General features: G+C 39.0%; 1 protein-coding gene across 11 annotated transcripts in view; it reads left to right on the top strand.

The window, feature by feature from the left end:
- HERC2 (HECT and RLD domain containing E3 ubiquitin protein ligase 2) overlaps positions 1 to 27,948 on the top strand; it is a 237,729-nt gene that overhangs the window by 174,879 nt on the left and 34,902 nt on the right. For all 11 annotated transcript variants that reach the window (XR_006603900.1, XR_006603901.1, XM_045070659.1 and 8 more), the window contains exons 64-75: positions 290 to 434; positions 1,358 to 1,583; positions 4,455 to 4,626; positions 6,023 to 6,212; positions 6,726 to 6,866; positions 11,546 to 11,737; positions 14,749 to 14,902; positions 24,628 to 24,735; positions 25,557 to 25,688; positions 26,381 to 26,539; positions 26,625 to 26,743; positions 27,372 to 27,497. Coding sequence is in view for 9 of the 11 variants with exons in the window: in XM_045070659.1 (XP_044926594.1) it covers positions 290 to 434; positions 1,358 to 1,583; positions 4,455 to 4,626; positions 6,023 to 6,212; positions 6,726 to 6,866; positions 11,546 to 11,737; positions 14,749 to 14,902; positions 24,628 to 24,735; positions 25,557 to 25,688; positions 26,381 to 26,539; positions 26,625 to 26,743; positions 27,372 to 27,497 (1,864 nt within the window). In the remaining 2 variants the exon portion in view is untranslated. The remainder of the gene's footprint in view (positions 1 to 289; positions 435 to 1,357; positions 1,584 to 4,454; positions 4,627 to 6,022; positions 6,213 to 6,725; positions 6,867 to 11,545; positions 11,738 to 14,748; positions 14,903 to 24,627; positions 24,736 to 25,556; positions 25,689 to 26,380; positions 26,540 to 26,624; positions 26,744 to 27,371; positions 27,498 to 27,948) is intronic.

Raw genomic sequence — 27,948 nt, 5'->3', positions numbered from 1 at the left:
ATGTGATGGGCCTTAACTTGAGTAATGTATCTCAGAGGCAGTTTAAGGAAGAATTGACCTACATCAGTAACTTAAGTTTATACAGCACACATTAAGGATCTTGCTGTAGAATTAAAGAATTAATTTGAATTAATGATATACTATTTTATAACATAATTTCAGAGACTATGGGCACTGTATGTGATGTTAATGAGCTGGCTCTAATGCTGTAAACAAATGAGTGTCTTCCTGTGGAACATTGCTAGGTGGTAGCCATATATTAAAATGCACACTCTTGACCTCCTTGCAGGGGGAAGGGGGATTACTTCAGATTGGGCCATGGCTCTGATGTGCACGTACGGAAGCCACAGGTGGTGGAAGGGCTGAGAGGGAAGAAGATTGTGCATGTGGCTGTTGGGGCCCTGCACTGCCTGGCAGTCACAGATGCAGGGCAGGTAAGCTAAGATGACAAGTCCTTGTGTTGAAAATATAATTCATGATGAAATGAAGTGAGTCTTAGTACTTAAAGAACCAGGAGGACAGGCTGTACCCGTTTTGTTCTTGTGTATGTCTGCCCAGTTGTCAGCTTAGGCAGGAACACCTGGTAAATTGAAGAGTTGTTGACTGATAGATGTTGTAAAGTGGTGGGCTTTCCTATTTTAAAGTCCACATGAAAAATATGAAAAGATTATTGTCATTGAAGCTCCTACTGCTAAGGTATTAACAGTGTTTTACTTGAGAAATTGATAACCAATTGAGAGATATGTTCGTCATTTTAGAAATAAAGTCATCCATGACAAGTATTACTCATTCTTCTGCTTTGAGAATCCATATCATGACAGGCTTATGTTTTATAAATATATATATATATATATATATATATATATTAGGCTTATGTTATATTTTAAAAATTCATTTATGACAACAAATTAGCACATTTTTTCCCCCCAAATTTTATTTAAGTTCTAGTTAGTTAACATATAGTGTAACATCGGTTTCAGGAGTAGAATTTAGTGATTCATCATTTACATATAACATCCAGTGCTCATTGCAACAAGAGCACACTGTTTTTTTTTAATCAAAATGAATTAAAAATAAATTCTTCCTTCTAAATCTGTAAAGCCAAGAAGTAAATTACATGAAAAGTGAGCATATTGTTTTTGATCACTTTGCTTTGCAAAACAAAGGAAAATAAATAAGTATTGAACTTAGTTGAAGAGGAGAATCTCCCTGATTCCTAAAATAAAACAGCACAGATAAATTTATTGGATTGATAGTAAATAAATACTTACTTATAGTTATTGGAGAGAATTTTGAAGTAAATTTAAAGACAATGTTCTCAAATGTTGAAAAATTCTGTTTTTGTTCCCTGTAACAGGTTTATGCTTGGGGAGATAACGACCATGGCCAACAGGGCAATGGCACGACCACAGTTAATAGAAAGCCTACACTTGTGCAAGGCTTAGAAGGCCAGAAGATCACACGAGTGGCTTGTGGGTCTTCACACAGTGTGGCATGGACTACCGTTGATGTGGCAACACCCTCTGTCCATGAGCCCGTTCTCTTTCAGACTGCAAGAGACCCTTTAGGTGCTTCCTATTTAGGTAACACAGATTTGTATTTAGTATAAGATATTTCTGTAGGGTACAAGAACATCATAGTTAGAATATTTAATAAGACCACCAGATTAGGGGTTGTAGCACTGCATTAACTGCATTCTGTACTAGGGTCACAAAATAACCATGGTACTTTGCTTTTTGCGTGCTGGAAGGAGAATTTTGAAAGGAAGTATGATGCTGATTCTTATATTATGATCAGGTCACCTCTGGCAGTGCTGTATAATAACTACTTGACATACATAAGCACTGTGCTGGGCTGGGCTACTTGGTATTTTTAGCAGCTTGACTCAGATATAATTGACATTCAACAAACCTTACATATTTAAAGTGTGATTTCCATGAGCTTTGACATGTGTGCACCTGTGAAAGCATCACTGAGTCAAGATAAGTGAAAATATACATATTCTTTGTGCCCCTTCTCAGCCTCTCTTTCTCCTACAACCCCTTGACTTGCTTTCTGACACTGTATGTAAGTTTGTATTTTTAAGAGTTTTATATAAATGGAATCATACAGTGGGTACTTTTTAAATCTCACTTTTTCCATTCAGCATCATTATTTTGAAATTCATTCATGTTGCATATACTAATAACTCATTCTTTTCTTTTTTGTCAAGTAGTATTTCACTTATGGATGTACTTCAGTTTGTTATTAGTTGCCTGTGGGTGGACTTTGAGGTTGTTCCCAGTTTTTGGCTTTACAAATAAAATTGCTATGAACATTCATGTACAAGTCTTTATGTGGACCTATACTTGGATTTCTCTAGGGTAAATATCTAGGAGAGGAATGGTTAAATCATATGGTAGGTATAGGTTTATCTTCTCAAGAATCCTACAGACTGTTTTTGTAAAGTCATTGTTCCAAAGCTCCAGCTCACTCCATATTTTTGTCTACCCTTGGTTTGGTCAGTCTTTATGATTTGAACTTAAGATTTGTGTAGATATGTAGTGGTATCTCATTGTGGTTTTACTTTGCATTTCCCTGATAACTAATGATGTTGAGCATCATGTGTATTTATCATCCAAATATGGTGTTATTTTTTTTTGTTTTGTTTTGTTTTGTTTTTTGGTAGTGTCTATTCCTATCTTTGTGCCTACATTTAAAACTAGGTTGTTTTCTTATTGAGTGTTGAGTGTTCTTTATATATTCTGGGTGCAAGTCTTTTGTCAGATATGTGGCTTGTAAATATTTTCTCCCAATGTTGCTTATCTTCTCATTCTCTCCACAAGTGAATTTTAAAGAGCAGAAATTTTTAATTTTGATAAAGTCCATTTTTTTAATGGCTCATACTTTGGGGTTACATCTAAAAAGACTTTGTGTACTCAAAATCAGAAGTTCATTTCCTATATTTTTTTATGTAAGTTCTAGAGTTTTAGATATTTAAATCTATGCTTGATCTCAAGTTAAATTTTATATATTGTGTGAGATGTGTACTGAATTCTTTGGTGGAGGTGTGTGTGTGTGTGGATATCCAGTTGTTCCAGTTTCATTTACTTAAGAAAACTATCCTTTCTCTGTTGAGTTGCTTTTTGCACCTTTGTAAAAAATCAGTTGTCTTTGCATGTTATGGATCTATTTCTGGATGCTCAGTTTTGTTGACTTATTTTTGTATTTTGTTGCCAATACCACAATATTTTGATTATTATAACTTCATAAAAGACCCAAATTCAGGCTGTGGTAATTCTTTAACTTTGTTCTTTTTCAAATGCTGTTTTGAGTATTAGAATAAGCTTGTCAATTTTTATAAAATTGCCTGCCGGAGGGGCGCTTAGGTGGCTCAGTGGGTTGGGCCTCTGCCTTTGGCTCGGGTCCTGGTCTCAGGGTCCTGGGATTGAGCCCTGCATCAGGCTCTCTGCTCAGCGGAAAGCCTGCTCCCCCCCCCCCCCTCTCTTCTGCCTCTCTGCCTACTTGTGATCTCTCTCTCTGTGTCAAATAAAAAAAAAAATGCCTGCTGGAGATTTTTGTTTGTCTGTAAATCTTCTTTAGCTTATGGTTAAGTTACTCTATAACATTTTGTTCCTTTTGGGTCTTGGTTTTGGATTTGTTTAGTGGCTTCAGACCTGATATTAGTCTGAGACTAATAATTCCCCACCACTGAGACAAGACATTGTGAGAAAAATGAGGTCTTCATGTCTGGCTGACAGGAGCAACTGCTATGCTGGTTCCTCTGCATTCTTCCAGCCTGTGTGTGGGGTCTGTAGTATTTTCATGTAGTTCTTTCTTTGTCTTTGGGAACTTCCTCTCATGTAGGCACCTTTTGCTGCATCCTCAGCTGTGGGAGTGAGGGTACCTGCATAACTCCCTGGCGCACTTATCTGGGCAACTGTGTCTTCTCTGCTTCTGTTTTGTGAACTCTGACCACACTGGCCTCTCTCCCCAGAGCTGTTCCTCCTTTACTCATATAGACCACTGAGCTCCACCTGGTTCCCTTCCCTTGGCTGAAGCCTGCGAACTCTTAGGGCAGTGATGACCTGGATCATGTGTCTAGTAAGACTGTTCGTTGGTGAACATTTTGTCTTCTTTCCATTGTTTTGTGTTTTTTTTGTCTTGCATTTCAGTGGTAAGTAAATACGGGTAGTCACTATATTTTAATCACTTTTTTTTTTTTTTGTAGCTAAACAATGAAGCTTTGATGAAAATAACTTTTTTATAGAAGTAAATAGGTTTATTGTTTTTGTTTTTATTGTTTATTTATTGTTTTTGTTTTTACTCTGGAAGACCATTAACCTAATACTTAATCTGTGAAATAGCAAAATGAAGATTGGAGTGTGTTTTAGAAATAAACTGGAAAGGTCAAATAGGAATAGAGCAAACTCTGATCTTTAAAATTGATCCCAAATTTTATTTTCCTTTTTCAGGTGTGCCTTCAGATGCTGATTCTTCTGCTGCCAGCAATAAAATCAGTGGTGCAAATAATTCTAAGCCAAATCGCCCTTCTCTTGCCAAGATTCTCCTGTCATTGGATGGAAATCTGGCCAAACAGCAGGCCTTATCTCATATACTTACAGCATTGCAAATCATGTATGCCAGGTAGGCTTGTTGACTAGCTTTTGAAATCCTGCAGTTATTTAAACTTTGGGTTTTGTATTTTTGGTTGATTATATGTCTCAGAGAATGTTATAGTATTGTCTTTAAATACTGTGAGTTTTAGATCATATACCCTTCGTGAATGGTGATTTTTTTTTTTTAATGATCTGTTTATTTATTTTAGAGAGAACACATATGCATTTGTGGGGAGAGAGGGCCAGAGGGAGGGGCAGAGAGAAAGAATCTCCAGCAGACTCCCTGCTGAGTATGGAGCCTGAGAACATGGGGCTTGATCTCATGACCTTGAGATCACAGCCTGAGCCGAAATCAAGAGTCAGACATGTAACCAACTGAGCCACCCAGGCACCCCTGTGCTTTTTTTAATGGGGGTTGAAATATGAATCAGAAATCCAAATTGGAGTGGTGGGTGTGGAGCTTGCTTAAGATTCTCTCTTCCTCTCCTACTACCCCTCCTCCACCCCTGCTTGCTCTCTCTCTCTCTTTCTCTCTCTCTCTCAAAAAAAAAAAAAAAAAGAAATCCAAATTAAAAATCATTTTTTATTTTTATGGCCAGTAAGTTTTAAGCATCACTATTTGAGGAATGAGAGGAAGAAATAACTGATAAAACTATACAGTGATGTTTAAGACCACTTGTCATTTCCTTCACTCAAACACTGGATAAACAGATTTTTAATAATGCTATCTTTTTCAACATTTTGCTGCTATTTTCTGTCTGAGTTAGTTGCTCATCTCCCATGATTATAGACCTGATGAGTAGAAATAAATTACATAGGAACATTAGTTTCATACTGAAGGCCAACTGTGTCACTGAGAGGACATTTAGTCTTAGCTGCCTTATGTGAGGCATCTTTGATACACAGCTTTTAGTAAATAAAACATTATCCTCAGGCTCTAACAATCCTAGAAGATTTCTCAAGGGAATCTGGGGGTTTATTCTGGTCTGATTTTTTTTTTTTTTTTTTTTTAAAGATTTTATTTATTTATTTGACAGAGAGAAATCACAAGTAGGCAGAGAGAGAGAGAGGAGGAAGCAGGCTCCCTGCTGAGCAGAGAGCCCGATGCGGGACTCGATCCCAGGACCCTGAGATCATGACCTGAGCCGAAGGCAGCGGCTTAACCCACTGAGCCACCCAGGCGCCCTGGTCTGATTTTTATATTTGGTATTTTTTCACCTGTGATTACCAAGGTCATAAGATCATAAGTAAACATTGTAGCTTTTAGCTGATGAATATTGGTTTAGTAGTTTCCCAGAACTGCTTTATGTGTATCCTATAAAAATGAGGGAGTCACTCAGTAAGTGTTCGTCCCTACTCCTGGGTCTTCTTTCCTGCATTGGTGAAGGGCAGTTCACCATAGGCCTGGCTTTCTCTCCTGACAGAGATGCGGTGGTTGGGGCCCTGATGCCAGCTGGCATGATTGCCCCGGTGGAGTGTCCTTCATTTTCCTCCTCGGCACCTCCTTCCGATGCATCTGCTATGGCCAGTCCTGTGAACGGAGAGGAATGTGTGCTGGCTATTGATATTGAAGACAGACTGAGTCCAAATCCATGGCAAGAAAAGAGAGGAGAGGTAAAAATAAATAGTGAAACAATAATGCAACATTAGATCAAACTTTGTGTTTAGGAAAGTATTATTAATTCAGACTGCTTTTGTTCCTACTGCTGTGATTTTTGGATTGAATTTAAAAATATGCAATTTTAAAAGGATCTTTATCATGTTTAAATAGAAATACCTTAAATTTTTTAAAAAGTTGTGAAATACAAGTCCACAGTCCTTTATCCATGATTCTGGAACATTAAAGCTCTGAAGGCCAAGAGTTTTTGTAACTTATTTTTGGGGAAGACCCAACTTGAAGAGATGCGAACTCATTTCTAATCTTCTTCATGTGGCCTTTTGTGAATATTAATAGGTTTTCATGGAAATATTAATGTGTTTGACTTTGGAGGGCTGCCTGTACCCCAGGATGGTGGAAGCACCTTGTTAACCTCTGGCTTAAGTGGTTTGAGGGAAAGCTTTTTGGAGTTGTGTAGGAGGTGTGCCACACCGCTCAGTTTTTCCTCTTCCTGTATACTTTTAAACTAGATGATATCTTCTGAGGATGCTGTGACCCCCTCTGCAGTGACCCCATCTGCTTCCTCAGCTTCTTCTCGACCATTTATCCCAGTGACGGACGACCCAGGAGCTGCTAGCATCATTGCAGAAACTATGACAAAAACCAAAGAGGTCAAGGAGCTTTCTTCTTTAACATTTTATTTTGAAATAATCTTAAATTTGCTGGACTCTGAAATAATCTTAAATGCACACAAAAGTTGGAGAAGTAGTACATAGAATTATAGCACATTATACTTACATATACTATTCACCTAGGTTCTCTAGCTGTTGGCATTTCTGAACCATTGGTGGGTAGCTGCAGGGCACAGTCCCCATTCATCCCCAAGGTTTCAGTGTGTCAGGGCATTAACACTGATCCAGATTACTTTCTAATCCACAGATTTAATCAGATTTTGCTCACTGTCCTAATAGTATTCTTTATAGGTCTAGAACGCAATTCAGGGTTGACTGTTGTCTCTTTAGTATTCAGTATGGGACATTTTTTAATTCTTCCTTTGGATGGATACTACAGGAAGGATGTAGAGTTCTTTTCAATGCATCCTATTGATGTGTGTGCATTGTTTATTTGCTGAGTCTGGTGATATTAATTCTTATTGCTTGGTCAAGAGCGTCTGCCAGGTTTTTCCACCAGAAGTTAATAAAAGTGGGTTAGGATGTATTCATGGGGAGATACTTTGAGACTATAAATACCTGTAAGTACCTTTTTCCTCCTATTTTACCCACCAGTTTTTAGTATCTATTGATGATTCTAGCTGAATCCATTATTACTGTGGTAGTTGTCACATGGTGATTTTGCAAATTTCATCATTCATTTTTGAACATAATTGTTGCTGTTCTTCTGTGAGAACTTTCCCTTCTCATCTTCATCTGTCTGTCTGTCTGTCTATCTATCCATCCATCTATGTTGGTATGGAATCATGGGATCGTACTTTACTCAAATAATGACATCCATTACTGTTATCACTTGACACCCAAATTGTACCAGACATGGCCATGGGGATCCCTTTCTGGCTGGTTCATTTGTCCTTCTGATATGTCCCCATAGTTGTTTGAACACTTATTTACTTTTTGGCGCAAAAACGTGTTCCAGACTTTAACTTACCCTCTCCCTGCTCTGGAATCCTCCATTTCTCCAAGGAGCCCTGGTTCCTTTTAGTGGATCATAGAATTTAGAAACAAGATCTGGAAACTTGGTAAGTTAGTTGCTACCAGATGTCCATGGTTTACACCTTCTCAGCAAGCATGCATGCATATGCACATTTTTTTTCTACTTCAGCATCTTATCTTTATAATAAAAACCATGAATAGTTCAAACTACTATTTTCAGTTTCAGTCCAACACCACGGAATTTATGCTTGCTCTGTCTCTTTCTGTATTTGAAATGTGTAATCCTTTTTATACGTTGCTGGATTGATTTGCTCTTTTGTTGAGGATTTTTATACCGGTGTTCATAAGGAATACTAATCTGTAGTTATCTTGTGATGTTTTTGCCTGGTTTGGGTATTAGAGTAATCCTGTCCTCATAGAATGAGCTGGGCAGCCTTCCTTCATTTTTTTTTTTTTAAGATTTTATTTATTTGACAGAGACACAGAGAGAGAGAGAATGCATGTGCGTGCACAAGTCGGGGTAGCAGCAGAGGGAGAGGGAGAAGCAGGCTGTCCACTGAGCAAGGAGCCTGATGTAGGGCTCTATCCCAGGATCCTGGGATCATGACCTGAACAGAAGGCAGATGCTTAATGACTGAGCCACCCAGGCACCCCTATCTTTTGTTTTGTTTTTTAAAGAGTTTGAAGGATTAATATTAATTCTTCTTTAAATATTTTATAGAATTTTATCTGCCCCTTTAAGATGTTCTCATCATTTTTTTTAGTGTTTTCTTGCTTTCTGGCACAAGATTCTAGATAAGCTCAACAAAATGTTTTACCCTCCAGCCCAGAAATCAGATGTTTCTCTAGGAGGTCTTGGTTCTTTTTAGTAGAGAGTGGTATTTAAAAGGCAAGATCTTCAAGTGCTCATTGCTCTTGGGTGTTGCTGTTTCCAAGTGGACAGAGGTAGGGAATGTATGTGTATGTATACATACACAACAGAGAAGTACACTTATTTATTTCTTTATAAATGGCATATTTTGAGAGCCACTGGTTCACAACAACAATACAATCAATTCTAACAGCACAGGACTCATTCTTCTTTTCTCCCCCTCTGTGTTTATAACTCTCTTCTCTGAAAGTGAGAAACCTGGTCCCTGTTATTGGCAGTTTATTTAGTTCCCCATAAGTAGCCACACCTCCCCCACCTGGGTACACTCCTTTCTCTGCACAGCTTCTGACACTCAGAACCAGTCTAACTTCTGCAAGGATGACCTTTCACCTGCTTGATTTGTGACCTCTCTCTCACCTCCCATGCTGGCCACACCAGCCACCCCCACATACGGACACCTTCCTGAGCCACTTAGGTGCTCCCTATGCCAGGCCATTGTACATGCTAACACTCTCTCCCTTGCCAGCATATTTGCCTTTGGGGACAAATATCCATTCTTTTTTTAATTTTTTAAGTTGTTATTTAAATTCCAGTTAACATACAGTGTAATATCAGTTTCAGGTGTACAATATAGTGATTCAACACTTCCACTTGGTGGTTATCATAACAAGTACACTCCTTAGTCCCTACATCTATTTAATATGCATTATTTTCAATTATACTTGGAACTCTTGGTTTATTACGCTGACAAAAATGTGTCCTATAGAAATTACTGGTAACCATCTCTGGTAATGAAAAATATTATTTATAGATTAGATATCTATATTTAACTTCTTGGCAGTCTCCTAGGGTGAGGATTTAATGCAGAAATTATGCTGAATTATTCAAAATTTTTGCTTTTGGGTAGGAGAGGAATTTCTTTCCTACCAATTTATTTATGAGATGTAGGCATTATCCAGATTATTATACCCCTAGATTCCTGATGTTTCAGTTTTGGTATGATTCATAAATCATGGTAATTTGCATATTAGTTTTAGGCTAGTATTAATCACATGTATTATATGTGGTTAATATATTCCACTGAATGCTTTTGTTGGTTTTCAGTGAGAGAGATGTTGGGATGTTACAATTTCTGACCAACTTCACTTAATGGGTTTCCTGGGTCTCCATGCAGAGGTAGGAGCAGGGTCTGTTTCTTTAAAGGGAGAAACTATTCTAGCTCAGAGAAGTGTGGTATCCAGGACCTAAGTCAATGGAACTTGCACATTGGATGTGTCCCATTCCCCTTAAATTTCCTAAGTGGGGCTGTGCTTCCCCTAGTTCACTGCTGTTTCTGGAAAGAGTTGGCACTAGTTTTGCTGAGATCCTGAAAGTAGGAGAAAAGAAGAAAGGCACTTTTGGCATCTTGTTCTTCCTCTGGTGAGCCAGACTCTGTCTGGGAAACTAGAAGGTCCTGGGTCTCAGTGTTTCCCACTCCCTCTAAGCTCAAAATTTTCCCCCTCTGATGTCTTCTTATTCCTTTCTATAAGTCAGATCCCACTGCCAGCTCCCAAGAGGCTCTTAGGGTATTAGATAGGAGGCTGTGAGGCAGTTTGTGCTTTTACGATCATTAGGGCTTTGGGTCTGTTTGTTACTCCAGAAGGTGAGGGGGCTTCTCTCCTGGCTGGGTCTGCTTTGAGAACCTTCATGGAGGAGGGCTCTACCTCACACTGCACGTGGTCTGGCCCCAGGCCCCAGTCGGCTGCTCTTCACTTTAGTTCTCTGCTCCAGGTCTTAGTTTTCTGGCATTACATGGAATCTTGTACTGTCCTTTCCCACCGCAAAAGTAATGTCTTCATGGTTTCTGTGGGAGCACCTCGCTGTATTTGCTGGGGAAGGTGGATGCCAGGTAGCTTCACCTGCTCCAGGTTGCTGGTGGTCAGAAAACCATCCTCCAGGTCAAAGGAATTGGTCAGAATCACCCTGCAGAGCAGAGGACCACACGGACCTTGGCTGATTAGAAAGGCCACGGTCACGGAACCCTCTTGAAGCTGGGCTGCTGGGGGTCCTTCCCCTCTGATGGGGCAGTCCTGGGTGGGACATCGTTATGAGGTCAGGGGACAGATAGTGATGCAGACAAATAAGTAGCTTCTTTCTCCTGCCAAAGAGGGGAAAGAAGAAAATGATCACAGGTGCAATGAGTTTTAGCTGACATACTGTAAATGAAAAGTAAAAAGGAGAATATCTATTTTCATTTTCAAAGAACCCAAGGATAAAGAGTAAGTGGCTAATGTGCTATATACCAGCCAACAAGTCAATTTAAATGAGATTCTAGGAAATAATTATGGAGAGGCTATAGATAAAATATGTAAATTCCAAATTTAGTTTTACGAAATTCCTATGCATGTCTTATGGACGGGTGGTAGATTTTACATGGTGTGACTTCATTCCAAGCTACCTTATGAACTTGGTTAAAGTATAAATTGTGATTTGTAGTTTAGTCATACTTTTCACAGATACTGTTGGTATTTTGTAAATGATATCAAAAACTAATGATGTACTCTGGTGGCTAACAACATAATTAAAAAAAGAAAACAAAATAAATAAAAAGAATAACTTTCTATTAAAAAATATTTAATCGGTCTTGAAAGCATAGTACATGGTGATGAAAATTTTATGGGTATGTCATTTCTTAATCTGGCATTTCATGATCTTAAAGGCCTTCTACAGCCCTTTATTCATCAGTAATAGTTACATATCCTTTGAGTTCATGAATAAATTGGTGACTGTTTCTAAATGTATTACTCCTCATTTTAATTGTTGGACTTTTTAGGATGTTGAAAGCCAAAATAAAGCATCAGGCCCTGAACCTCAGTCCTTGGATGAGTTCACCAGTCTGCTGGTTGCGGATGACACCCGCGTCATGGTAGACTTGCTCAAGCTGTCCGTGTGTAGCCGGGCAGGGGAAAAGGGCAGGGACGTGCTTTCAGCTGTGCTGTCTGGCATGGGTACCGCCTACCCACAGGTGAGCCACATGATGGGTACTGTGCTGGGTACTCCTGTCCAGGGAATATGCTACTGTTGTCATCATACTGTATCTTGTGCTTGATTTTATTCTAGTAGATAGCAGTTTAGAAGGAATCTTGTAAGTAAGTCTTTCTCTGTCTTATGTGCTTCAGTTGTCCTCCCAATGTGCCTTTGGACATTAGTTTGGTACTTTTTGCCATTTAGAAATTTCTAATTTCTATGAAGTCAGATCTGCCAGTATTTTTCATTAGTGAAATCTGGAGTTTGTATTATGCTAAAAAAAATGTTTACCTCTGTGACATTATTTAAATAAATTTTCTCAGATTTCTTCTCATTATTTTTATGATTTTGTTTATTATATTTATATTTTTGAGCCATCTGGGATTTATCTTTTTTTTTTTTAAAGATTTATTTATTTACTTTGGAGAGAGAGAAAGGGGGAGAGTGTGAGCGAGTAGGGGAGAGGGTCAGAGGGAGAGAGTCTTGAAGCAGACTCCTTGCTAAGCACAGAGCCCAACATGAGGCTCCATCTCATAACCCATGAGATCATGACCTGAGCCGAAACTAAGAGTCAAAAACTTAACCGAGTCACCCCAGCGCCTTGTCTGGGGTTTATTCTAATGTAAGAAATAAGGTAGAGATCAAGCTTTATTTTTTCCTAGATGGCAAGCATGTTGTCCAACACCATTTATCGAATAATCCATCCTTTTCTCAATGATTTGAAAAAATTCCTGTATATATTTCAGTCTGTTTGTGGACTCTTTTATTCCATCAACCTCACTCTTTATGGTCCAATACTACAATGTTAACACTGGATCCAATAGGATTTTCTGCTATGGTGGCAATGTTCTATAGCTAAGCCATTCAGTGTGATAGCCTCTAGTCACGTGTAGCTGTTGACTATTTCAAATATCACTAGTATACCTGAGGAACTGAAGTTACCATTTTACTTAACTTTAATTAATTTAAATTTGTGTAGGCACATGTAGCTAGTGTAGGATATTAAAGTCAGTATCTTATCAGTGTATCTTAGAAATTGGATTGATGAGTCCTAAAGTTTTCTGGCTTCCTTAAGGACTATTATTTATCAGTGGCCTTGCTCTGCCTTTTAGAGCTGGCCACATCACGGAGTCTGATGCCATGTGCTCTCTACAGATACGTAATCTGTGTTTCTCTGGGCCCCATATCACTACCACCCAAACAAGAAGGTACTTACGTATGGTTGAGTGGTCTTGAAAACAGTAAATGGTTTGGTAGATGGTTTGGGGTTTATTATTTCTTAATTGCATTCAGGAAGAAGAGGAAGTAGGTTTCCTACTTTCTAGTTTTTTGAGGCAAGTTACTTTGCTAATTCTGAGAGTTTAAATCAAAATGAATTGCCGCAAGCAAAAGTTTAATTTTTTTATAAGTTTACTGTATTTGTGAGAGGAAAGGATATGAATGAGGACATGGATTTAAAGTCATAATGCCCAGCATTTGTTACACACATACTTGCCAGGTCCAGTTCTGGTACATTCTTGCTACGAGATTAGGTGTTGGTGTTCTCTGTTTAAAGATGAGGAAACTGAGGCTCTGAGAGGGTTTTTTCTGTCTCATGGACACTCAGGTTGCTGGTGGGTGGGAGAAATGGTGTTGGACCCTGGGTACTTTGAGGACAGAGCCACACCTATGACCCCTATGTCATTGTCTCCTGAGAAGCTTTGTTAATCCCTCCTGAAGGAATGATGTTTTTGTCAGAGGAAGATTATGTAGCCCAGAAGACCCCTTGTGGGCTGTGCAATAGGTGTTTGATGACACCAATATCTGTGTTTCAGTGACACAAATCCATAGCAGGTTCAAGGAGAGGCAGAAGCAAAGATAGGATTGTCTTCAAACTGTCCTGACCAGTGACAAGATGCTAGTCCTGTGTCCTCTCCTGACCTAATGTTTGGAACTCTTGAAAGAGAGATGTATGAATTTATAGTCCTAATATCTACATGGCAGTGATTTTAGTTTGTCATCAATAAAAAGCTGTTTGCCAAGCTAATCTGTTTGTTATCTAGATATGGGGAAAAATAGAGGAAAGGATTATTCCTGAAAAGTATGGACTAGAGAATAGTTGTTTTTTTTTTTTTCTGAATTTAGAAAATTTGCTGGTCATTATTGGTTATAATAACATGTTCTTATTTTTTTAAAAGGTTTTATTTTTCTTAAAGAGAGAGAGTGAGAGAGGGCACAAGTGGGAAGGAAGAGTAGTAGGCTCCCTGCTGATCTGGAAGCCCCAAATGGGGCTCGATCCCAGGACCCCGAGATCATGACCTGAGTCAAAAGCAGATGGTTAACTGACTGAGCCACCCAGGCACCCCTTCTTACTTGTTTTTAAAAATGGAAATCAAGGAATTTATAATCACCAGTGTTGTCCACTTCAGTGATGTGAATCACTAAAATTTTAAAATGAAATAAGGACATCATGGATTGTTGAGGGAATATGGTACGGGGGGCTGCCTCTTAATGTCCTGGGTCAAGAGAAATTCCTGCTTATGTTTCTGTTTGTAGTCCCTCATTCCAGATACTTTGCTGCTGTTTGGCCTGGATGGCTTGATCATTCTTCTTTATTCCTGCCCATTCCTGCTTGACCCCTGGTGTCTTCCTGGATTTTGGTCATTTTTATCACCTTTCTGCTCCTTCCCTTGATATTTTATTCCAGACAAAGATTTTTCCTCCCAAGGAAGTAATCTTGTCTTGGTATAGAAAGAAACTGTTGTGATCACAGTTTCTTCAGTTGGCATCTATTGAGTTTCTTACATATGTCCGGCGCCTCCCAGCTGCATGTATACATATATAGGCACCTCTGTGAACTCTGTGCTATTTTGATGCTATAGGTGAGGGAACCAAACCCTAGTTTGAACTAGCTTTCTCAAATTCCCAAGTGCTCCCCTCTGCCACCCTGTCCCTGTGGAAAGACCTGGAGCAGGGTTAGCAGGGGTAGCATCCTGATGACTTGATCTGTGCCCTTGTTTCCTCCACCAGGTGGCAGATATGTTGCTGGAGCTCTGTGTCACCGAACTGGAGGACGTAGCCACAGACTCGCAGAGTGGCCGCTTGTCCTCTCAGCCTGTGGTGGTAGAGAGTAGCCATCCCTACACGGACGACACTTCCTCCAGTGGCACAGTGAAGATACCAGGTATTCAGTGCTGGCCGGGGGTGGGGGGGATTGCCCTTAGAGCATTATAATTGCATCAGTAGAAGTAACCATCATCATTTTATAGAAAAGAAGCTGCAGAATTGGTTTAGAATGATTTCTCCCACTTTTCCCATAAAAACTTTTTTTTTTTTTCCAAAATATGACACAGATAATCATGCAAAGTGAATGTTCAGCTTAATTATTAGGTGGATGCCTTAGTCACCAAAACTCAGATTTGGAAGTCCTGTGCCCATTTCTAGAAGCCCTTATTGTGTTCCCACTAAACTGATTGCTGTCCTCATTTGGAAATAAGGCTGACTTGTATTTCTGGACAGTTGTTTTTTTGTTCTTGTTTTTTTTTTTTTAAAGATTTTATTTATTTATTTGGTAGAGATCACAAGTAGGCAGAGAGGCAGTCAGATTGAGAGAGAGAGAGAGAGGAGGAAGCAGGCTCCTCGCTAAGCAGAGAGCCTGATGTGGGGCTCCATCCCAGGACCCTGGGATCATGACCTGAGCCGAAGGCAGAAGCTTTAACCCACTGAGTTACCTAGGCGCCCCTGGACAGTTTTTATTACCTAAGAGTGCTTCCTCTTCTTAAGTCTCTTTTTAATTAGTTTCTGTCTTTTAAGTTTCTTATTGTAACTTTAGTTTCTTCCTTTATTTTCTTTTTCCATTTTTCAACAAGGTATTTGTTGAGGAACCTGGGCTTTTGACCCTTTGGGCTTCCCTACAGCCTGGATTTGCATACCCTTGCTGTACTTCAGCCTGTTCCTCAACCTTGTCTTTCTGCAAATTTGCCTTGATTTGAGCTGCAATTGGTTTAGTCCCTTTGGCAAGACCATTGGTAGTTGTGTCCTAGCACCTGGAAGTACCTGCTGCCTGCTTATCTTTCCTTAATGTGATGTTAGCAGCTATTGATGCTCAGAATCCGAGGCCATTAATCCACTGGGGTTGCAAAATGGGCCATTCTAATTATTTCATTTCTTTCTTTCTTATTAGCTGGAATACTTTATAAAGAGATATTTTCCCTCATCCTTTAGTTGGTTACCCAGGGGTGCTGTTTGCATAAGCAAGAAGGGATTAAAAGCTTGAGTTGTTTTTTCTTTTTCCCTCCCACTTCTATTTTTAAGAGAATGAATTGATTCCCCGTCATTCTTTGAAGGTGGTCAGTTAGAGTTTTTTTTTCTTTTATATCATTGTGAATTCATGGATTTAAACACATATGACGGGCTTTGATAATTGTGATTATGATCCTATTGAAGCTCAAATTATCTCATCTCTAGACATAGAAACCTCTTCAGTTTGTCTGTGGAAATGACTTTGATGGACCATTGATAACCTCCATGCAGTATGATATGACAAGATGCTTTAGGCTTGTCATGTAGTTCCTGTCCTCCACCTGAAATTTTCCTTGGTGTCTTTTAATGGAGATGGCATTTCAGATTACTGGGCTATCATTGTTTCTAGACCTTTTCAGTAAACAGAGATAGGATGAATGCTTGGGCAGTCCACTGACTTTCTTTTGAGTCCATACTGATACATTAGATTCAAATTCAGAACTGCAAGGTTTCTATTTAGCCTCTTCTGTTACATCTGTTTTCTTCTATACTGAAAATCCTGGTTAAACAGGGATGACAGAATTAGAATATCTCACAATTATTCATTTGCCTTCTCTCATGTTGCATAAGAAATGGACTCATGATTCAATTCTAATACAAACAAACATGAATATAATTCCTAAAAAGGGCTAAAAAACTTTTTGTCTTAGCTCTCTTCTTTCTCCCAACTGTATTAAAATATACTATGTCTACTAAAGCATAATAGCTATTACACACTATACTTCTTTCAGTCTTAGTTTTACTCTGTTTAATGCTCACTTCTAGTCCTTTGTCTGCCTCTTTTTTCATTATGATTGTCTGAAGCTCACTCTCTAGTCAGTTATTCAGCAGGACTCAGAGGATGGCAGCCTTGGGATCAGCTTGTTCATGACAGTTTGGGCCCAAACCTGAAAGTTAGCTTTTCTTGGTGGTAAATCTTTGGATCACATATTCTTCCTCTGTGAAAGCGTGATGGTGATAATCTGTTTTTTCCCCCTTATGTGCTGTGCTTTGTTTTAGTAATTTTACTAGAATATGTTTTCGTATTGGGTACTGTAGGTGATAGTCATCAGTAAGGGGTGTGGTCCTTTAAAATGTAGTTTCAGATCTTTTCTCTCTATTACAGTTTGTACTGTTTGCATCCTTCAGCTCTCTTTCATGTAATGGGGTCATCTTGGGTTGGATAACTTTTAGAGTCAGTGCTGACTATTTCATCTCTCAAATACTTTCTATCTCTTTCTTTTTCCTCCTTTCCTCCTGTTTGTCTTAAGGCACCATCCATTGTGTTCACTTACTCCTATATTCTTTCTAGTTTAGTCTGAATTTTGTAATTTTTTAAGTAATTTTCTAAATGAATTTTATTATTTAATATTTTGGTTGTCCTAATTTTAAGTTGCATTATTTCTTTCATATTTTGATAATTTTGTTAATTTTTAAAAACTTTTCTAGAAGTAATAGATTATAGTTTTGATATTTTTCATAGGCATATCTTTCTGGTCTGTATTCATTGAAAGGACATTATTCTGTTTCTTATTTTCTCTTTTCTAAGAATAACTTTGTATTGGATTTGACCTTGATACTTTTATCTTGCTCATATTTGTGTACATTTTTATAACTTTTAGAAAAGCTTTCTTTAAGCTATGACTCATGATAGAAATTGAAAAAACAAAAGATATTTCTACGGATCATTTGCCTACAACAAAAATTTGGTGGCCCTCTTCATCTTCTCTGTTTCTCTCTTACTTCATACCTACTCCACCAGCAAATCCCATAATTCCTGCTTAAAAAAAAAAATTCCAGTATAGTTAACATACAGTATTATATTAGTTTTAGGTGTACAATATAGTGATTCATCACTTCCATACATCACCTGGTACTCTTCACAAGTGCCCTCCTTAATCCCTATCACCTGTTTCACCTACTCTCCCACCCACCCCGCTCTGGTAACCATCCATTTGTTTTCTATAGTTAAGAGTCTCTTTCTTGTTTCTCTCTCTCTCTCTTTTTTTCCCTTTACTCATTTGTTTTACTTCTTAAATGCCATGTAGGAGTACAGTCATATGGTATTTGTCTTTCTCTGACTGACTTGTTATATTTAGCATTATACTCTGTAGCTCCATCCATATCATTGCAAATGAAAAAAGATTTTATTGTTTTTTATGGCTGAGTAGTAGTCATTGTGTGTGTGTGTGTGTGTGTGTGTGTATACATACTACATTTTTTTTTTTAAAGATTTTATTTATTTATTTGACAGAGAGAGATCAGAAGTAGGCAGAGAGGCAGGCAGAGAGAGAGAGAGGGGGAAGCAGGCTCCCTGCGGAGCCCGATGCGGGACACGATCCCAGGACCCTGAGATCATGACCTGAGCTGAAGGCAGCGGCTTAACCCACTGAGCCACCCAGGCGCCCTACATACTACATTCTTGTCCATTCATCTATTGATAGATACTTGGGCTGCTTCCATATCCTGGCTATTGTAAATAATGCTGCAATACACATCAGGGTGCATGTGTCCCTTTGAATTAGTGTTTTTGTATTTTGGGAGTAAATACCCAGTAGTGCAATTACTGGATCATAGCGTAGCTATATTTTTAACTTTTTTTTTTAAGATTTTTATTTATATATTTGTGAGAGAAAGAGCAAGAGAGAGCACAAGCAGGGGCAGAGGGAGAAGCAGCCCTCCCGCCCCACTGAGCAGGGAGCTTGATGTGGAGCTTGATCCCAGGACCCTGGGATCAGACGCTTAACTGACTGAGCCACCCAGATGCCCCAGTTTTTAACTTTTGAGGAACCTCCATTCTGTTTCCAGAGTGTCTGTACCAGTTTACATTCCCACTAACTGTGTAAGAAGGTTCCTTTTTGTCCATATCTTCACCAATACTTAACTGTTTCTTATGGTTTTGATTTTAGCCATTTTGGCAGGTGTGAGGTGATACCTTATTGTAGTTTTAATTTGTGTTTCCCTGGTGATAAGTATCCTTTCATGTGTCTGTTGACCATCTGTATGTCTTCTTTGGAGAAAAGTCTGTTCAAGTCTTCTTCCCATTTTTTAATTAGATTATTTGTTTTTTGACTGTTGAATTTTATAAGTTCTTTATATTTTGGGTACTAACCCTTTATCAGACATGTTATTTGCAAATATCTTACTCCATTCTGTAGATTGCTTTTTAGTTTTATTGATTGTTTCCTTCATTGTGCAGAGCTTTTTATTTGGATGAAGTCACAGTAGTTTATTTTTGGTTTTATTTCACTTCCCTCAGGAGACATCTAGAAAAGTTTTGCTTTTCTGATGTCAGAGACATTACTGCCTATGCTGTCTTTTAGGATTTTTATGGGTTTAGGTCTCACATTTATGTTTTTTTTTAAAGATTTATTTATGTATCTATTTGAGAGAGGGAGCAGAGGGAGAGGGAGAAGCAGACTCCCCAGTGAGCAGTAGTCCGACACAGGACGTGATCCCAGGACCTCGAGATTGTGACCTGAGTCTAAGGCAGACATTTAGCTGACTGAGTCCCCTAGGAGCCCTTCACATTTAGGTCTTTCATCCATTTTGAATTTATTTTTATGTATGGTATAAGAAAAAGGTCCAGTTTCATTCTTTGCATGTAGTGGTCCAGTTTTCCCAACACCATTTCTTGAAAATATAGTTTTTTTTTTCCATTGGACGTTCTTTCTTGCTTTGTTGAAGATAAATTAATGGTAGAGTTATGGGCCCATTTATGGTTTTCTGTCCTGTTCCACTGAGCTGTGTATCTGTTTCTTTGCTAGTTTCATACTATTTTGATCACTACAGCTTGGTAATATAACTTGAAGTCCGGAACTGTGATGCCTCCAGCTTTGGTTTTCTTTGTCAGGGTTGCTTTGGCTGTTCGAGGTCTTTTGTGCTCTATATAAATTTTAGAATTGTTTATTCTAGTTCTGCGAAAAATGCTGTTGGTATTTGGGTAGAGATTGCTCTGGGTAATAAAGACATTTTAATAGTATTTGTTCTGCCAATCCATGAGCATGGAATATCTGTACATTTCTTTATGTCTTCAGTTTCTTTAAAGATTTTTATTTATTTGACAGACCACAAGTAGGCAGAGAGGCAGGCAGAAAGAGAGAGGAGGAGGAGGCAGGTTCCCTGCTGAGCAGAGAGCCCGATGTGAGGCTCGATCCCAGGACCCTGGGATCATGACCTGAGCTGAAAGCAGAGGCTTTAACCACTGAGCCACCCAGATGCCCCTCTTTTTGTCTTCAGTTTCTTTAATCAGTGTTTTATTGTTTTCAGTATATAGGTCTGTCACCTTTTTGATTAGGTTTATTCATAGGTATCTTATTATTTTTTGTGCAGTTGTAATTGGGATTGATTCTTCGAGTTCTCTTTTTGCTACTTCATTATTAGTGTATAAAAATGCAATAGATTTCTGCATATTAATTTTGTATCTTGTAATTCTACTAATTTATATATTAGTTCTAGTAGTTTTTTAGTGGAGTCTTTAGGATTTCCTGTATAGAGTATCATGTCATCTGCAAATCAGAAAATTTTATTTCTTCCTTACCAATTCGAATACCTCTTATATCTTTTTGTTGTCTGATTGCTATGACTAGGACTTCCAGTGCAAGTTGAATACAAGTGGTGTAGTAGGGACACCTGAGTGGCTCAGTAGGTTAAGTATCCAACTCTTGGTTTCGGCTCATGTCATGATCTCAGTGTCATGGGATCGATTACCATGTTGGGCTCTGCTTGAGAGTGTCTCCTTCTACTTCCTCCCCTTCTGCTCCTCCCCTCGCCTACCCCCCAATAAATAAATAAATAAAGTCTTTAAAAAACCCAACTTTATGGAAAGTAGACATCCTCATCTTATTGCTGACCTTAGGGGAAAAGCTCTTAGTTTTTTCCCCATTGAGTATGATGTTCACTGTGGGTTTTTCGTATATGGCTTTTATTATGTCAAGGTATGTTCCCTCTAAACCCACTTTGGTGAGGGCTTTTATCATGGGTGGATATTGTACTTCGTCAAATGCTTTTTCTGCATCTGTTGAAATGATTACATGGATTTTTAATCCTTTCTCTTATTGATGTATTGTATCATGTTGATTGATTTGTGAATGTTGAATCACCCTTGCATCCCAGGAATAAATCCCACTTGGTTGTGGTGAATGACTTTTTTAATGTATTATTGGATTCAGTTTGGTAGTATTTTTTTTTTTTTGAGGATTTTGTGTCTGTGTTTATCAGAGATACTGGCTTCTAGTTCTCTTGTGTGGTGTCTTTATCTGGTTTTGGTATTAGGGGGATAGTGGCCTAATAGCTTGGAAGTTTTCCTTACTCTTTTAATATCTGGAATAGTTTTGAAGAATAGGTATTAACTGTTTCTTAAATGTTTGGTAGCATTTGCCTGTAAAACTATCTGGTCCTGGACTTTAATTTGTTGGGAGTTTTTTGATTACTCTTGCAATCTCCTTGCTGCTTATCAGTCTTTTCAAATTTTCTGTTACTTCCTGCTTCAGGTTTGGTAGTTTATATGTTTTTAGGAATTTATTTTCTTTTAGATTGTCTAATTTTTTGGCATATTGTGTTTCATAATATTCTCTTACAACTGTATTTCTGTGGTGTTTGTTGTTATTTCTCTTCTTTCATTTGTGATTTTATTTATTGGGGTCCTTTCTTTCTCTCTTTTTTTTGATAAGTCTGGCTAGAGGTTTATCAATTTTGTTGATCTTTTCATACAACTAGCTCTTGGTTTCATTGATCTGTTCTATTGTTTTTTTGTTTGTTTTTTTAGTTTCTGTATCATTTATTTCTGCTCTAATCTTTATTTATTTCCTTCTTTCTGCTGGTTTTAGGTTTTGTTTGTTGTCCTTTTTCTAGCTCTTTTAAGTGTAAAGTTAGGTTATTTGAGACTTTTCTTTCTTCTTGAGGTAGGCCTTTATTGCTATAAACTTCCCTCTTAGAACCATTTTTCCTGTATCCCAAAAGTTGTGGACCATTGTGTTTTCGTTTTTGTTTGTTTCCATATACTTTTTGATTTCTTCTTTGATTTCTTGGTTAACCCATTCATTTTTCAGTAGCATGTTATTTAACCTCCATGTATTTGTGTTCTTTCCACATTTTTCCTGTGGTTGGTTTCTAGTTTCATAGCATCGTGATCAGAAAAGATGAGTGGTATGACTTTGATCTTGAATTTGTTGAGGGTTGTTTTGTGGACTAATATGTGATCTATTCTGGAGCATGTTCTTTGTGCCTCTAACAAGCATGTGTATTCTGCTATCCTGTATATATTTGTTAAATTCATCTGGTCCAGTGTGTTATTCAAAGCCACTGTTTTCTTGTTGATTTTCTATTTGGGTGATTTGTCCATCAATATAAGTGGGGTGTTAAAGTCCCCTATAATTACTGTTATTACTGTTGATTAGTTCCTTTTTATGTTTGTTATTAACTCTTTTATGTATTTGGGTGCTCCCATGTTAGGGGCATAAATATCTACAATTGTTATATATTCTTGTTGAATTGTACCCTTTATTATTTAATAGAGTCCTTCTTTGTCTCTTGGTACAGGCTGTTTTAAAGTCTGTTTTGTCCGATAGAAGCATTGCAGCTTTCTTTTGACATCCATTTGTGTGATAAATATTTCTCCACCCTTTCAGTTTGAATCTGCAGGTGTCTTTTAAATTGGAAATGAGTCTGTTGTAGGCAGCATACAGATGGGTCTTGTTTTTTTAATCTTCTCTGTCACCCTATATTTTTTGTTTGGGGCATTTAGTCCACTTAGATTCAAAGTAATTATTGGTAAATGCTTATTTATTGCCATTTTTTGTTACTTGTTTTGTGGTTGTTTTCGTATAGTTTCTCTGATCCTTTTCTTTCTCTCTTCCATGGTTTGCTGGTTTTCTTTTATTATATACTTGGATTCCTTTCTTTTTAGCTTTGCATATCTTTGCATATTACTAGTTTTTGATTTGTGGTTACCGTTAGGTTTATATATAACATCTTCTGCATATAGCAGTCTATGTCAAGTTGATGGTTGCTTAAGTTTGAACCCATTCTTTACTCTTCTCTCCCCCAGTGGTTTAGGTATATAGTGTCAGATTTTACATCTTTTTATTTTGTGAATCCCTTGACAGATTTTAGTTGTGATGTTTGTTCAGCCAGTCTTTGGGTCCTTTTCTGGGTTGTTTGCTCTGATGTGAGTGTTATCTAGTTGTATCTACTGTATGTAGTTATCTAGCTGTATCTGTGGGGTGAAGTGAGTTTAGGGTCCTCCTACTTTGCCATCTTTCCTGGAAGTACTGTCATTTCTACTTTTAAAATATATTACTAACTCAGTCATTTCTCTCTAACTCCTGGCCATTCTGGGTCCAGCCAGCTGGTCTCACCCAGTGTATTACACTAGCACCACATACTATACTAGCACATAACCTCCTGTGTCCCCCAGAATCATCTCCCTACAGGACATCCAGAGATACTCTTTTAAAGCCACCTTGTGAACCAGTCAGAACCTACTGGTCCTCTGCTTAGAACCCACCAATATGCCCCTATAACTATAACTTGAAAATAAGAACTGAACTTCTGACCACGGTCTGTATAACTGTATGAGCTCTGGTCACCTCTTCAATGTATTGCTTCCTCACTCCTTTGTCTCTCTCTCCAGGCCCCTCCACATCGTCTTCTTTACCAGTCCTGAAGTATATTCCAGATTTAGACTCTCTGTCTCACTTTGTATCTGCCATCTGCCTGAAATATTCTTCCTCTAGGCAATACTTAACGGCCATATCCCACTTGTTTAGAGAATCCTTTCCGGTTTAACCACCATATGCTGAAACAGCCTTTCCCCAATCTCATTTCACACCCTTCCTTCTTCATAACAGTTAACACCCTGTGACATTTAACAGACATCATCTGTTCCTTACACTAGAGCAGAGACTGTCTAGAATCAGTTGCATACTAAGGATGAGAGTGGAAATCCTTTCCTTGTTCCAATAAGGTGAATACGTTTAGTCTGTCAGTGTTATGTCCATTAACTGTAGATTTTTCATAGATGCCCTTATTAGCTTGAGGAAATTTCTTTCTGTTCCTAGTTTGGAAATGTTGTTTGCCTTTACTTTATTTTCAGAGCCCTGGTATCATCATCTTTTATAATTTTGCGTGTTTTTGTAGCTGCTTTCAAAGAAGGATTCGCTAACCTCTTCTTTCCACCATAACCTATGTCTTGCCTTTCATTAATTATTTTGTAAGCTAATTTGTCCCAAAGAAGACTATAAATCGAATGCTAAATGTTTGATGCATATTTCAAGTGGCATTTTAAATGTGTGACTGTGCGGGGTGGGAGGAATAATAAAGCTTGGTCTGGCAATGAAAGTTTGCCCAGAAGTGAGAGCACAAAATGAATTAGCCAAGTGGAAGCTTCTTCTTGACTTTTCCATCACAGTTGAAGTTTTCTGTGTGAGACAAGGTGAGGGCAATGGGGCAGTTAGTCTTAGGCTCTTGTCTTTGAGGTCAGTTCTTTCTGCCTTTCTGCTTTTCATTAGCTGTTAAACATCATTTTAGTCTCACCGTTTCTGTGTGGTGTGTTGTGGCTTATGGCCTTGTCTGTGGTATATCAGTTGGGAGTAATCATTGTATGTTTTGTGCTCACTTGACCTCCAGGAGCAGAAGGACTGAGGGTGGAGTTTGACCGGCAGTGCTCTACAGAGAGGCGCCACGACCCTCTCACAGTCATGGACGGTGTCAACAGGATTGTCTCCGTGCGGTCAGGTGTGAAGGAGGGTTGAGCAGGATGCTGTCTGCTTGCCTTCATAAAACAGAACTGTTAACTTACTAAACAGAACACTACTGCTTCATTCTTATGTGGCACTTAAGGCTGGGACAATAAGCTATATTGCTGCAAAATTTAGTAGGTTTTATCTGCATCTTTCTAGTATGTTCAGTAAGATAATTACATGAGTGGTTTGTGCACCTCACCAGTGATGGGGGGGATTACAGGGTGCCTGTTGGGTCCTTGGGACACGGGCAGTCTGGTAAGCCCAGTTTCACCCAGATAGAGATGGTACTGTAAGACATGTGGGAGTACCAGGCTTATGCAAGGTAAAGGTTGATGTATGAGGAAGCTACCTAAAGGGACTGAGTTGATCATTGATTCAGTGAGGGCTGGGCTCAGGTTTTTGTAAAATTGCACCCTCTGCAGGGAAAGCTGGGGCTTTTTATCCTGTTTCCTGGGTAACTGCCATCATATAAGACCTTGCCCTGGAAACCTCCCTGTAAGCCCTTGACCTGATGTGTGTGCTGGGTGACTGTGCTGTCCTCTCACACTGTGTTGTAGTTATATATGAGCATTTCCATCAGGGCATTGCCTACTTGTCCTCAGTTTCCCTAGTAATTGGTATAGTGTGTATAGAAAGACAGTATGTATTAAATGTTATTCACTACGAGTAGTGTGAACTCAAATTTGGGAGAACTTGGGTTGGAGGAGCCAGCTGTTCTTCAAATATAATGTAGATGATTTTGCTTTTTATCTAAAGAAGTTTGTGTTGATCACGTGATAGGACCCAACCCCACGGCATGCTTTTCTCTGCTAGGCCGAGAATGGTCTGACTGGTCCAGTGAGCTGCGCATCCCAGGGGATGAGTTGAAGTGGAAATTCATCAGTGATGGGTCTGTGAATGGGTGGGGCTGGCGCTTCACAGTCTATCCCATCATGCCAGCTGCAGGTAAGTTGGGGGCCTGGCAGCATCCAGGTCCTAATGACTCAAGCAAGGTGGACATACAAACCATTTTCATTTAGTGCTTTGTAGTCTGCCTTCTCCTAGTGTGTTGGGAGCCTGCCCTGCCCAAGGTCCCACTGCAGTGATGATCAGAACTCCAAAGAGCCACCTGAGCTGTCCAGTTGTTGGGGTGTTAGCAGTCCATCACCTAATGGGGAAGGAGTTACTGCTGTTGCAGCAGCACCACCACCACCGCTGTTGCTGCTACTACTGCTACTACCACTTCTTCTCCTTCCTTCTTCCTTCTTTTTCGATTTTATTTGTTTAGTTGAGAGAGAAAGAGAGCAAAAGTGGGGGCTAGGGGCAGAGGGAGAGGTACAAGCAGACTCCCTGCTGAGCAGAGAGCCCAACACGGGGCTCGATCCCCGGCTTGGGATCATGACCTGAGCTGAAGACAGTTAACTGACTGAGCCACGAGGCACTCCACTGCTTGCACTTCTTAATCTGTTTGATTTTCAGATAAAATGTTAATGTACAGAGTGTAGTTATGTGACACAGACAGTGGCAGTACCATGGGCATCCCTCTAATCACAGCATCCGTGTAGACAAGGCCCACTGGGTCAGATTTGTGTAGGTCTTTTTGTGGGATAGCCCTCTTCCTTTTCAACACAGGGACATTTACAGTGCTCATTTCCCAGGCCCTAAAGACCTCCTTTCTGATCGCTGCGTCCTCTCCTGTCCATCCATGGACTTGGTGACATGTCTGTTAGACTTCCGACTCAATCTCACTTCAAACAGAAGCATTGTCCCTCGTCTTGCGGCATCGCTGGCAGCCTGTGCACAGCTGAGTGCCTTAGGTAAATAGCACCTTTATTATCACATCTGTTGTACTTGGTGGGAAAAATGGTCAAGCTTCTGATATTTTCTGTCTGCTCATTTTAGCTGCCAGTCACAGAATGTGGGCCCTCCAAAGACTGAGGAAGCTGCTTACAACTGAATTTGGACAGTCAATCAACATAAACAGGCTACTTGGAGATAATGATGGGGAAGCAAGAGCTTTGGTATAGAACGTTAAATTAAAGTTTCTAGATATTTGACCTTTGGGAATAAAATATTGTTTAATTAGTTTAAACTTCTAAGTCACTGAGAAGAAGAGTTGAGAAATTCTACATAGGAATAAGGCCGCCTTTGTCCCTTCTAGACTCCTTTATGTTGCTCCATATACTCAGTGCAGATTGGCTTGTGATTTTTAGAAACAGATGTGTCAATGGCTATGAGCATAGGATTATGTCTGTTAGACTTTGCAAAAAGTCTGGCCCACAGCATCCCCTTGTTTTTGCTGTATGAGATAGTTATTGTTGAAAGGATGCTTGATCTTAACCATCTTAGGAGATGGGGCTTTAAGGCCAGAAGGGGATTGGTTCCCTGCAAGTGGCTATACTGAAATCAAGACCAAGCATTCTGAGGTGAATTTTCACCTGGTCTCATTAAAAAGGGTTGCTGGTCTCATTAAAAAGGGTTCTTTGTTTTTAATTTTAGTGCTCATCAAACCTATTTGAAAAATATCAATACATATTTTTTTAGGGGAAATAGTACCAACATAACAAAATATTGGACGCATAGAAACAAAATGCTTATTATCTTCCCTACATTTTGGATTACTAGCATATAATTTTGTTGTTTTCTTAGAGTTTTACAGGTAGTGCCCTTGCTGCTTTGGTAAAAGGCCTTCCAGAAGCTTTGCAAAGGCAGTTTGAATATGAAGATCCTATTGTAAGAGGGGGCAAGCAGCTGCTCCACAGCCCGTTCTTTAAGGTAATGCTTGACTTGTTTTAAAGTGATAAGGAGAGCCACTGAGAGTGGTCATGTGTAGTACATTGCATTTTAGGCCTCATTGGGGACAGGTGTAGGTATTGCTGAAGTTGGGTATGAAAAATGTCCAGAAATGACTAAGTAACCTAAGCCCTTAAATACTTTAAGCAAGTATTAGTATACTTGATGAGATGCTTGACTTAGGCAGCAAGTATTGTCAGTTGTCAGATCTGAGCTCCTATGTGTCAGGTGCATCACTAGGGGCTGGGTAGGAATAATCCACGTCACTGGTGATGGTGAAATATTTGGTTGGTACATAGCAGTCATCCTGGAATAAGGAGCTCCTGAATGAGGATTCACAGAAATCCTATAATGATGTCTGTGTTTAGTACGCAGTATTGGTTAAATAAGAGTATTAGCTACATTTTTTAGCTTCCTTGTGTTATTAATTTTT

Source organism: Mustela putorius, unplaced genomic scaffold (assembly GCF_011764305.1).
Source record: "Mustela putorius furo isolate JIRA1106 unplaced genomic scaffold, ASM1176430v1.1 tig00003972_pilon_pilon_pilon, whole genome shotgun sequence".
Classification (NCBI taxonomy): domain Eukaryota; kingdom Metazoa; phylum Chordata; class Mammalia; order Carnivora; family Mustelidae; genus Mustela; species Mustela putorius.
Note: the sequence above shows the minus strand (reverse complement) of the source record. Positions and strands in the feature narration are given on the sequence as shown.